This window comes from Dipteris shenzhenensis, chromosome 1 (genome assembly GCF_047967505.1).
Source record: "Dipteris shenzhenensis isolate YYH24624 ecotype China chromosome 1, Dip_SZ_1.0, whole genome shotgun sequence".
Lineage (NCBI taxonomy): Eukaryota > Viridiplantae > Streptophyta > Polypodiopsida > Gleicheniales > Dipteridaceae > Dipteris > Dipteris shenzhenensis.
In genome coordinates, this window is record NC_141596.1 from 39,016,936 (window position 1) to 39,028,648 (window position 11,713).

The 11,713-nt window shown below is 43.5% G+C and overlaps 2 protein-coding genes and 1 pseudogene across 4 annotated transcripts in view; 1 reads left to right on the forward strand and 2 right to left on the reverse strand.

The window, feature by feature from the left end:
* The window catches only part of LOC147905803 (Transducin/WD40 repeat-like superfamily protein), a 375,013-nt gene that overhangs the window by 268,345 nt on the left and 94,955 nt on the right, over window positions 1-11,713 (forward strand). The gene's annotated exons all lie outside the window — the stretch shown is intronic.
* LOC147905804 (pentatricopeptide repeat-containing protein At1g06140, mitochondrial-like) overlaps window positions 1-11,713 on the reverse strand; it is a 191,239-nt pseudogene that overhangs the window by 98,574 nt on the left and 80,952 nt on the right. The gene's annotated exons all lie outside the window — the stretch shown is intronic.
* The window catches only part of LCB1 (long-chain base1), a 71,887-nt gene that overhangs the window by 14,453 nt on the left and 45,721 nt on the right, over window positions 1-11,713 (reverse strand). The window contains exon 5 of the mRNA XM_087374714.1: window positions 11,180-11,273. Within this exon, the coding sequence (XP_087230840.1) occupies window positions 11,180-11,273 (94 nt within the window). The remainder of the gene's footprint in view (window positions 1-11,179; window positions 11,274-11,713) is intronic.

The window sequence follows — 11,713 nt, forward strand, 5'->3', positions numbered from 1 at the left end:
GTCAACAATACAAGCCAAGCACCTAGATGGCTTCAAGCACTCAATGCTTCACAAAGGTTTCTGACTCCTCATCTGACCATCTCTCAATGTCATACATCCTCACTATAACACCGGGGGTTTGCATACTTTACCTCAACAACACATGCAGATGTCACCAAGAAAAGCTCTTTTGTGACCACCACGTGAGTTGCATTCTTTGACTCCTTTGACTGCCTTCTTCTTTCCACAATCCTTCGCAAAATGTCACGGCTGATTACAATAGAAAAGCGTTTTATCTTTCTTTCTCTTCTTCATATGAAGAGTCCTCTCCATCATCAGACTTGTCTTTCTTGGACTTGCCTTTGCCATGCTTACCCTTACTCCCATCTTGAGCTTCTTGCTGCAGAAGCAATGGTACTAGCTCCTCGAACGTTACTGGAGCCGCCCTCTACCCTGCAATCATCGTAGTCACGAAACTATTGTAGCTTCTCGGAAGCATGCCACGAAATAGCCTAGCCATACTTGTCGAGCTCGTCCTTCGACTGACTACCGCCAGCTGATCCCTCATCACCTTCATCTTGGTGATGTGATCCTGTAGTGAATCCCCATCATCCATGCTCATGCCATAGAGCTCCGTCTCAAGGTCCAGTATCCTTGCTTCGTTGTTGAGCTTGTACATGTCCCTCAAAGTGGTCTAGGCCTCGAAGAAAGTGTCCAAATTTCAGATTCTCTCTCTCTCTCTCTCTCTCTCTCTCTCTCTCTCTCTCTCTCTCTCTCTCTCTCTCTCTCTCTCTCTCTCTCTCTCTCTCTATATATATATATATATAGTGGGCAAGTCACTGCAGAGTTGCAAAGAAATTCCCTCTCATCTGATGAAGCGACATCTACTTTTGTCATTGTGCCTAAAACTGCGCAGATGGGAAGAAAGAAAGGAGCTGAAAGGGAATTTGTGGACACATTGAAGGCTTTGGAAAATGGGCAGTACACTTGTAAATGGAAGTACTTTCCTCATCATTGGGATGGAGGACCTACCCGCATACGAGCACACTTTCTTGGGCTGACAGGCTCTGGGATTGACAAGTGTACCGCTCCCTCTAAAAAGGTGAAAGAAACTCATAAAAGGTTGCATGCAAAGGCATGTCTTAAAAATTTTACAGAAGAGGTTGACATAGATGTGGCTGATTTGGGGGATGCCTTGGTAAGTGGTGCTGCAAGTGCAAGTGCATCTGCTATGAGCCAAAACAAAAGAAACAAAAAGTGTCAAAGGAGCCTTGGCCAAGGCATGGGAGTCATAGGCATGGAAAGATGCATGTGCCGCTTTTTCTTTGCAGAGGACATTCTTCATTAGGAGGTGAGGAGTCCTTATTTTTTGGAAATGGTTCGTGCAATTGGCCAAGTTGGGCCTAGTTTCAAGCCTCCATCTTACAAAGCTTTGCGCACGAAGGAGCTTAGTAATGATGTGGTATGCGTAGATCAAGAGTTGCTACAACTTCGGGAGAAATGGAAAAAGTATGGCGCAACATAATATGTGATAGCTGGTCTGACACTCGGCGAAGTCCTATCATCACCATCATGGTCTCATGCATTTTTGGCTCAGCCTTCTTGAAGTCGGTGGATACAAGTGGGCAGCACAAGTTGGGGGAGTACATTTTTGGGATATTGAAAGATGCCATTCATGATGCTGGGGCTGATAATCTGGTGCAGGTGTGCATGGGGACAATGCATCTAACTGTGTGCAAGTAGGAGGATTGGTAAGCAAGAGTGGTCCCATATTTTCCATACTAGGTGCACATGCCATTGCCTTGACCTCTTGTTTGAGGACATTGGGCAACTTGCATGGGTGAAGCCAGTGTTGGCACATGCCAACATGATTGTGACATTTGTTACTCCATTGTATAGAACTTTCAGCAAGAAGGAATTGGTGAAACCTGTACAGACTCAGTTAGCTTACATGTTTATCGTGTCAGCCAACTTGTAGTATTGCAAGAAGGAGGTGTCACACACTGTGAAGGCACAACAGGTGTCTTCTTGAAGATCCTTCGTTTGGCTGATAGGGAAGGGGCTACCACGGGACTTGTATATGAGCTCACTGATTGAATGGTGGAGAAGATACAAACTGTGAATGGGATTGACTCCTCAAAGTTAGCTGATGTCAGAACCTTGTGGGGTATGATGCACTCTCCATTGCATATAGCAACTTTTGCTCTCCATCCAATTTGGAGAGAGAAAATTGAGATGAGCTACATGATAGGTGGATGGATGTTATAGAGCAGTACACGAAGTATGATATTGAGAGCCAAGGCATCTTATGTGATGAGTTAGCTACAAGTCCATGTCAGGCACATTTGCTCGAGCACATTGTGGTGACACTCGAATAGCCAATTGTTGCAAATTTGGGGTGTGAGCCCCAAATGTCTCCCACCACTTCACCCCTTGGTGCATCCTCTTTTCATCCTAAAAGCAAATATCCTAAGTCAAAGTACACTTGACCATTTATTTGATCATAATTAAAGAGTTTTACATGTGTTAATTACGGTCAAAGAGTTCTTTTAATGGTCAAAGATACTTGACTCTGGTCAAGTAAACCTGACTCTGGTCAAGAAGACTTGGTTTATTACCAAGAGGGTTAACTGCGGTTAACCAGAGAATCACAGAGCTGACTACGGTCAGAGAGTGTTGACTTCGGTCGACGAGACTTGGCATGCGCCAAGAGGGTTAACCACGGTTAACCAAGATGTGCCAACTTCGGTTGGAGAGTTGTGCCAACTTCGGTTGGAGAGACTTGGCTATAATCAAGACGCCTCGACCCTTGGTCAAAGCTCCTTAATTATAATCAAGAGTGTTGACTCCGGTCAACCAGAGAATAAATATATATTTTTATATTTGTTAGGTGTACACATGTATTCAGTGGGGACGTCCACCGTGACTAGAATTAGTCCACAGTGTGTTATTTGCATGCAAAGCGCTAACAATTAATGGGTGCCTTGGTGGTGCGCTTTAATTAATTGTTGCAGGTACTAGGAAGAGTTATTTTCCTAAGCGCTACAGGAGCCTAACAAGCATCTAGGAGGCGGTTCGTGTGACCAAATGCTTTGAAGACTCCAGAATGGTCCTTAGTGGCATGTAATAAGACTTAGTCTAGATTTTAGACAAGTGGCATGTTGCCAATTTGAAATGAGCTTGAAGCTCTTGTAAGGATTCACGTTTTGGATTTTATGTATGTGTATCAGACAGCTCTACGCTGAACTCTTGTAACAGATTCTCTTCAAGAAATAAAATACCTTCGGGGAGGTCCAGCCCGACATGTTGTCCTGGGCCCTAGTGTCTTTGTTGAGAGAGGGAGAGAGGGAGAGCAAATGAGAGTGTCTCTGCTGTCTTTTACGAGAGCTAGTATTGCATTGGTATCAGAGCCAAGGCTCATAGCCTTCTCAGGTTGTGACGATCCAGCAAGAGAGTAAAGATTTGACGTTGATTCCGAAGAAAGGATGGCGTTGGCCCAAGAGGTGGCAGCTGGAAGGTCTGGGGCTTCAAGTGTGAAGGGACAGGAATGCTTACTTCGAAGCCTATGAATGCACGAAAGCCCCTAAGTCCAGATTGAACAGTTGCGTAAAGGAATTGCCTTACGCACGAGTGTACATCTGACGGAATAGAAAGGATGCCTGACAGCGCATATCTGACGGCACACATCTGATGGCAAAAGAAACGACGAAGAAGATCTCGACGGGATCCCTGATAGCGCACATCTGACGGGAAAAAAAAAAAGGGACTTGCACGAGTGAACGCTGCTCATGGGCGATGGACGAGCGATAGATTGCGTCAAAAAGTATTTCTGGGTGGCGTTCTTTCGTCAACGTGTTCCGTTGGGCGGACCTCATCGAAATCATGAGCCATCGCCATCGCTACACAGCCTGACTCGCCATCGCCCGTCAAGGAGACCAAGCGTTGCTTGAGTTTCCAGAAGGCTACAGAGGTGACGTGGCACAGGTGTACACGTGGCACTGACGTGGCAGGCTTCACAGACAGCTGACGTGGCAGCCAGCAGGTCCAACTGACATGGCGTCCACACGTGCTGTAGATGACATGGCATTGGCACGTGGCAGCCAGCCTGGTTGACCCGTGGTGAAGTTAACCTTGGTACAGTTAATTCCTGGTTGGTTGACCTGTGGTTAGTGAAAACGTGGTTAAGTTAACTACAGCTAATTAACTCTGGTTAATTGAACCAATACCCAGTTAGTTCAACATTGGTCCAGTTAATCTAGCCTAACCAGACCAGTTTGGTTGGTGTAACCAATCCAGTTAGTCTAGTTGCAGACTAACCAGACCAGAGCCAATTAGTCTGGTTAGAGTAACCAGTCAGTTACTTCATCTGATTACTGTTTCCCACCAAGGATGTTTTTATCGAAGCTATGCCTATATATTAATATAAAATCTTGGCGAAAGTTTTCAAGCTCATTTTAAGTTTCACAATATTGGTAGAATGTAGTACTTTTTTATATTTGTTATTTTGAATTTTGAAGGCAAAAATGTAAATCCTGGCGAAACTTTAAATTTTTTTGCAAAAAAGTTTCAAATCCTGGCGAATGTTTCAAACGTTTATTTTTATTAGGGCATACAAACTTTCAAAGCCAATATAACATTTTAGTTTCTTAACGAAACTAACTTGAAAAAATCATCCATGTTTCCCACGCACACCAAAAAAAAAAAAAAAGGACAGTTGCAGAGACTTTCTACTAGCAGATTTCACCTGCCTGTCAGACTTTTACTGTCAGAAAAGCAGCAGAAAAGCAGAGAAAACAGAGATTTGCAGAAAACAGAGATTTGCAAAAAAAGAGTATGCATGCCTTTGAGCAGTGAAAAGAGGGAAAAACACATGCTTTTTGAAGTCATTTGCAGTAGCCAGAAAAGGGGCAATATAGTTGTTGATGCTTTGGCAACTGTGTGGGTATATGCCTTGAATTGACAGCCAGTACTGGCATAGATTGTGAATGCAAGACACCTCTTGTTGAGGTAAATTTTCTCTTTGAAAAGCGAAGGCAGCGTGCATCAGTTGCATACACAGTGTGTGTGCGAGAAATTTGCAAATCTCAGACGAGTTGTAAGAAGATGGCTCAATCACCTATCCAATGGGATTCACAAGATAGGGATGCACATCCAAATCAGAGAAGTGTGCAACAAACTCAGCAAGAATTTGAGCAGATGGTACGCACTCGTATACAAGAGATGGAAAATCTCAGAAAGGATCCAAGGGCTCAGCATTTGTTTCAAGCAGAAGCTATGCCTAATGCAGTATATGACGTGCCAATGCCAGAGGCACACTCTCGTGTACAGCCAAAAAAAGAGAGATCTCATAGGGGACGGTCCCATAGCAGGAAGAGATCGAGGCATCATCACCGATCTCCTAGTCCATCACCGTCTACCTCGAGTTCAACTTCTGTATCTTCTTCTTCTTTATCAGATAAACCATCCAGGAAAAGAAGGAAACACAAGAAGTCTAGGAAAAGAAAGTCTTCCAGAGAGACCAAGGAATTCAAAGAGGGAGGTAAATCTGTCAAGTTTATGACCTACAATGGACAGTATGGTCATACAGACAAAGCATTGCAGTTCATCAGGCAATTTGATGCTGCATTCGGTACAGAAAAGTTTTCAGAATCCTCCAAGTTAAGCATGGTCAGTTTGCACTTGACAGCGACAGCTAGTGCATGGTGGAGTGCACAGACCACAGATGGGTCAGCCCCAAGGAAGTGGAAGGACTTCAAGAAAGCCTTCTACCAGCAGTTTATGCCTAAACAGTTTAGAGACCATGTTCTTCAAGATTGGGACAGTTTGCATATGGATGCAGGAGATACAGTGGATGTGTACAACCAAAAGTTTTGGGATGCTTATTTGCAAGTTGCACCTTTCAAAAAGATCTCCAAAGGAACCCAAATGAGAAAGTATAGAGCAGGTCTCACTCCAAGAATCCAGGCAGTAGTGAATGCTTTGGGGGCAAAGATCATTCAAGACCTTATGCATTCAGCTTCAGTAGCTAGTCTTGTGCCGTTACAAGATCCATCCACGGTACTATTCTTGCATGCAGGACGTGCCGAAAGAAAGAAAACTGATTTTTCAAAATCAGAAAAGAAAGAGTATCCCAAGGTTGAGTATCCCAAGGTTGAAAAGAAAGGGTTTCAGCCTCAGAAGCCGAGGGGTACTCAGTTTTCAAAGGCTTATAAAGGTAAATCTCTATTCACCCCTGAACAGATAGCTGCACAAGACAACATTCCGCACTACATTCGGGTTGTATGAATACTTAGTGATGCCTTTTGGGTTGACAAATGCTCTAGTCACATTCAATAGAATGATGGATCGCATCTTCCGAAAGTACAGGCATTTCACGGGTACTTTCTTTAATGACATCTTAGTCTTTTCAAAGACAGAGGAAGAGCACAGGGAACAACTTGCTATAGTGTTTCAAGAGCTGAGAAATCATCAGCTCTATGTAAACAGCAAGAAAAGTGAATTCTTCTTGGAAGAAATCCATTATCAGGGGCATATAATATCCAAGAATGGGATACAGATGGATCCAGCAAAGATCCGTGCCATTCAGGAATGGCCAGAGCTGAAAACTTCTTACTACAGAAGGTTTATCAGGCATTTTGCTGATATCGCAGCTCCATTACATGACCTTACTAAGAAAAATGCAGCCTTCACATGGGGAATATCACAGAAGAAAGCATTCAATACACTCAAGGAGAAGTTGACTACAGAGCCTATTCTTGTAAACCCGGATCTTTATCAACCTTTTGATGTTGATTGCGATGCTTGTGGAGAGTGTGTTGGGGCTGCATTACATCAGAATGGACATGTAGTAGCCTATGAGAGCCGAAGATTGCGTGATGCAGAAAGATATCTGGGAATCTATGAGAAAGAGTTATTGGCTGTAATTCATGCCATCCATACATGGAAGCACTATCTTTTGGGTGCAGATTTTACTGTTAAAACAGATCACCAAAGTCTGAGATACTTTTTGACTCAGACCAAGCTTTCCGAGAAGCATATGAAATGGGCAAACATGCTGTCAATGTATCATTTTCAGATTGTCCATACCCCAGGAATTCGGAACAGAGTGGCAGATGCCTTGTCCCGAAGACCCCAGGTCAATAATGTGACTATTGCTTATCATCAGGACCTAGAAGGCATGAGGGAGCAATATGCTAGTGATGCAGATTTTGGTGAAATTTTACAGCAAATGCAAGACGGGCAATCCACCAGTCACTATTCCCTGAAAGATGGGTATCTAATGAAAGATGATTGCCTATGCATCACCAAGGAGATGAGGAAAAAGATTTTGGAGGAATGCCATGCACCTCCTTATGCTGGACACAGAGGAATTACAGCAACAACTCTAGCACTAGAGAGGTATTTCTTTTGGCCAGGGATGCGGAAAGATATACATCAGTTTGTTATTGAATGCCTTACATGTCAGAAAGTGAAGTATGACAGACGGAAGGCACCTGGTCTACTTATGCCTCTTCCCGTGCCTCAGGCACCATGGGAGGCACCATGGGAAAGTATTACAATGGACTTTATTTTTGATTTGCCAAGATCAAAATCAGGGAATGATGGGATTTTGACTATCATTGATAGATTCAGCAAGCAAGCTCATTTCATTCCAGTTCACAAAACCATAAAGGCAGATCATATGGCTAAGCTTTTCATGGCACAGATCTTTAAGCATCATGGTATGCCTAAGTCCATTGTTAGTGATCGAGATCCCAGAATGACCAGTCTATTCTGGAGAGCTTTATTTGATAACATGGGGACGAATCTGAATTTTTCTTCTTCTTTCCATCCCCAGACAGATGGTCAAAGTGAAGTAGCAAATACAGCATTAGATATGCTGAAATGCTACGTAGGTGACCAAGGTTCAGACTGGGAAAAGTACCTACCATTGGTAGAGTTTGCTTACAATAATACAGTGCACAGCTCTACAGGGAAAGCCCCCTTTGAGGTCATATATGGGAAGGTGATTTTGCCACCTATAGAGGACCAAAGATGAAATATTTGCAACTGATCAGTTTGTGAGAGACCTCCAGACAGCTTACAGCCAAGTCCGGACAGCAATCAAAAGGTCTCAAGAGAAACATAAAAGAGCTGCAGATAAGCATAGGAGACGGTTAGATCTCAAGGAAGGGGATTGGGTACTTTTGAAGTTTGAAAAAGCTAGGCTCCGCAAGTTTAAAGGCAAACAGAAAGTGTATGCAAAGTTATCTCCCAGATACTATGGCCCTTTCAGGGTTACAAAAAGAATAAATGAGGTTGCATACAGGTTAGCATTGCCAGAGCATTGGAGGATTCACAATGCATTCCATGTGAGTCTTCTAAAGAAATTCCAGGGGCCAGAGCCTACAGAAACAATATGAAAGGATCCACCAGAAGTGGATGAGCTGGAGGAGGTCCTTCAGCCAGAGCAAATTGTGTACCATACTGTACGAAAAGACCCTCGGGGCAAGGAGTTTTACAGGTATCTTGTAAAATTCAAGAATTATACGGCCTTAGATGCCAAGTGGATGGACGAAGACATGTCATCCGATCATGCACATCTTTTGGATGTTTACAAGGAAGCTTTTCAGTTGAGGTCAACTGAATAGAAGCCGAGGGGATGTCACCACAATGTAACTATCCTAAGTCAAAGTACAGTTGACCATTTATTTGATCATAATTAAAGAGTTTTATATGTGTTAATTATGGTCAAAGAGTTCTTTTAATGGTCAAAGAATTGACTATGGTCAAAGATACTTGACTCTGGTCAAGTAAACCTGACTCTGGTCAAGAAGACTTAGTTTATTACCAAGAGGGTTAACTGCGGTTAACCAGAGAACCACAGAGCTGACTACGGTCAGAGAGTGTTGACTTCGGTCAACGAGACTTGGCATGCGCCAAGAGGGTTAACCACGGTTAACCAAGATGTGCCAACTTCGGTTGGAGAGTTGTGCCAACTTCGGTTGGAGAGACTTAGCTATAATTAAGGCGCCTCCACCCTTGGTCAAAGCTCCTTAATTATAATCAAGAGTGTTGACTCCGGTCAACCAGAGAATAAATATATATTTTTATATTTGTTAGGTGTGCACATGTATTCAGTGGGGACGCCCACCGTGACTAGAATTAGTCCACAGTGTGTTATTTGCATGCAAAGCGCTAACAATTAATGGGTGCCATGGTGGTGCGCTTTAATTAATTGTTGCAGGTACTAGGAAGAGTTATTTTCCTAAGTGCTACGTGAGCCTAACAAGCATCTAGGAGGCGGTTCGTGTGACCAAGTGCTTTGAAGACTCCAGAATGACCCTTAGTGGCATGTAATAAGACTTAGTCTAGATTTTAGACAAGTGACATGTTGCCAAAATTTGAAATGAGCTTGAAGCTCTTGTAAGGATTCACGTTTTGGATTTTATGTATGTGTATCAAACAGCTCTACGCTGAACTCTTGTAACAGATTCTCTTCGAGAAATAAAATACCTTCGGGGGGGTCCAGCCCAACATGTTGTCCTAGGCCCTAGTGTCTCTGTTGAGAGAGGGAGAGAGGAAGAGCAAATGAGAGTGTCTCTGCTGTCTTTTACGAGAGCTAGTATTGCATCGAGTGTTGTCGCAAGGCACGTGTGCTTCTCCTTGTGAGAGAAATTGGAGCACATTCCAAAATCAAGGAAAAGGGATTTGAGAAGATAGAAGTGACCTTGGAAATGATCAGCAAGGAGAAAGATGATGAGAGGCTGCTTGCTTTGCAAGAGATTACAGAGGGCGAAGAGCCCCCTCTTGTTACAATAAGGATGGATCTTGCTGCAGCTTCAAGCAGCTCTGGTCTTTTGGAGCCCCATGAGGATGATAGTGGCGAGAATGAGGAAGGAAGAGGATGGCACTGATGTTGATGATGAACGAGAGAGTATGAGGATGGGGATGCGGCTTGAGGCTTGAGCCTCATCAGTTGTGATGTATTTTAGCTTTATTTCCCAGCTGTGGCAGCCTGGCAGCCTTTTCTTATATGATGTTTTGGTGTAGTACCTACTTCCAATTTTCTACCACCTTCTACCTTGATCATGATGTTTTGGTGTAGTATTGATCTATCACTATGTAGCAGAATCCATATGACTGTGGTCCATGGACTCTTTCATGAATCATGACTTTAAAATTAATACAAGTTTGAAGTTGAAAGTTGTGTAGCTCTTCACTAGCTCAAGCAGTCCTGCCCAATATCTGACCTGTTCTAGGCCCTATACCAGGCCCAAAAACATCTCCAAACAGGCGTGTGACTGCTGTTCACCTCGCCTTTGTCTAGGCCTCTTCCAGCCCTTGGATCCTCTGCAAAGAGATCGACTGCTGCTTATGCCCAGACTGTTGCTGATGTCAGCCCATGTCATCACATTGTTTCCTACCTGGTTTTCCTGCGCAGATCTGCTTCTCCTTGCCTCTGACAACCTGTAACCTGTTGGCCATTCCGTACCAGATCTGCTCTCTAGGAGAGCTTCCATTCGCCAGTTACTCCATTCTTTGTGCTGCCCATGTGGCAGTCCCATTCTCTTTCTTGTTTGTATGCTGCCCACATGGCAGCCAAAGTGCTGCCCATGTCGTAGCCACGTCACTCCTTGGTTCACGCCCCCCATGCTCTCATACGGGGGTTACAGATGGGGAGGTGACTATACATTTTCCAACGCTGCCATGTTCCAAAACCATGATGTGTGGGATGAAAGCTCAAACCCAAATGGAATCAAGCTTGGCTGAGCCAAAACAGCCAATTGCAAAGCCCCACTCCTCTCAAGGAGGTAAAGGCTTACGGGTGAAGATGGGAGCCACCAGCTGGACTGCACATTTTAACTTAACATCCACATTCAAGCCATTTCTAATGGAGCATTGCTAAGCCCATCATGCGCTTTCATCAATACAGTTTCGAGACAGTTACCACAATGCCCATCATGCATGAAATGAATCAGATTTGCATTTCCACACCACAGTGAGCTAAAGCACATTAATGTTCTGTACAGGCAATTTTTCAACTGAACCAAAATTCATGTGATAATGGTGAAATAATGTCCTATGCTAAGTCTCCGATCCAAAAGATTCCTTCATCATGACAGCTTAAAATTAGCACCAGACGACAACGTACAGAAGCTTTAAACAATGGGACCTCCTTGACATTAATACAAAGTAAACCAACAAGCAATAAGCATACCACTATTCTTTTGTCACCCATCAAACCCAGATAATTTGCTGTAGCAAGGTTGATAACCTCCTCTCCATTCAATATAGTTCGAGGACCTGCTGCACTGCACCACAGAGGACAAGCCTGTTTAACAAAATTGCACATATACAAATATGCATGAATATGAAGCATATACAACATGTACAGAAGCAAAATTGCATGGATACATGGGAACTCATAGATAACGTGCATGGGTGCGTGAGAGGGAAAGAGAGAGAGAGAGAGAGAGAGAGAGAGAGTGCACGTGCAATATGCATACACACAGATAGCCATTCACCAATAGAGTTTATAAAGCACAGATCAAAATTGGTGCTTGAAAGTGTAAATCAACAATTTTGTGCAATCTACAGATCCTTTCCTCAGTAAATGTAGTTAGGCTTGCCCCGATTGGATTCACACAGTCGGCGCTGGATGATACAGCTACACTAACTAAATTGTTGGTTTCGAAGCAACTTAACTTGCACCAAAAGATCTTTCCTGCTCAATGAGAATTCCAAACTATGA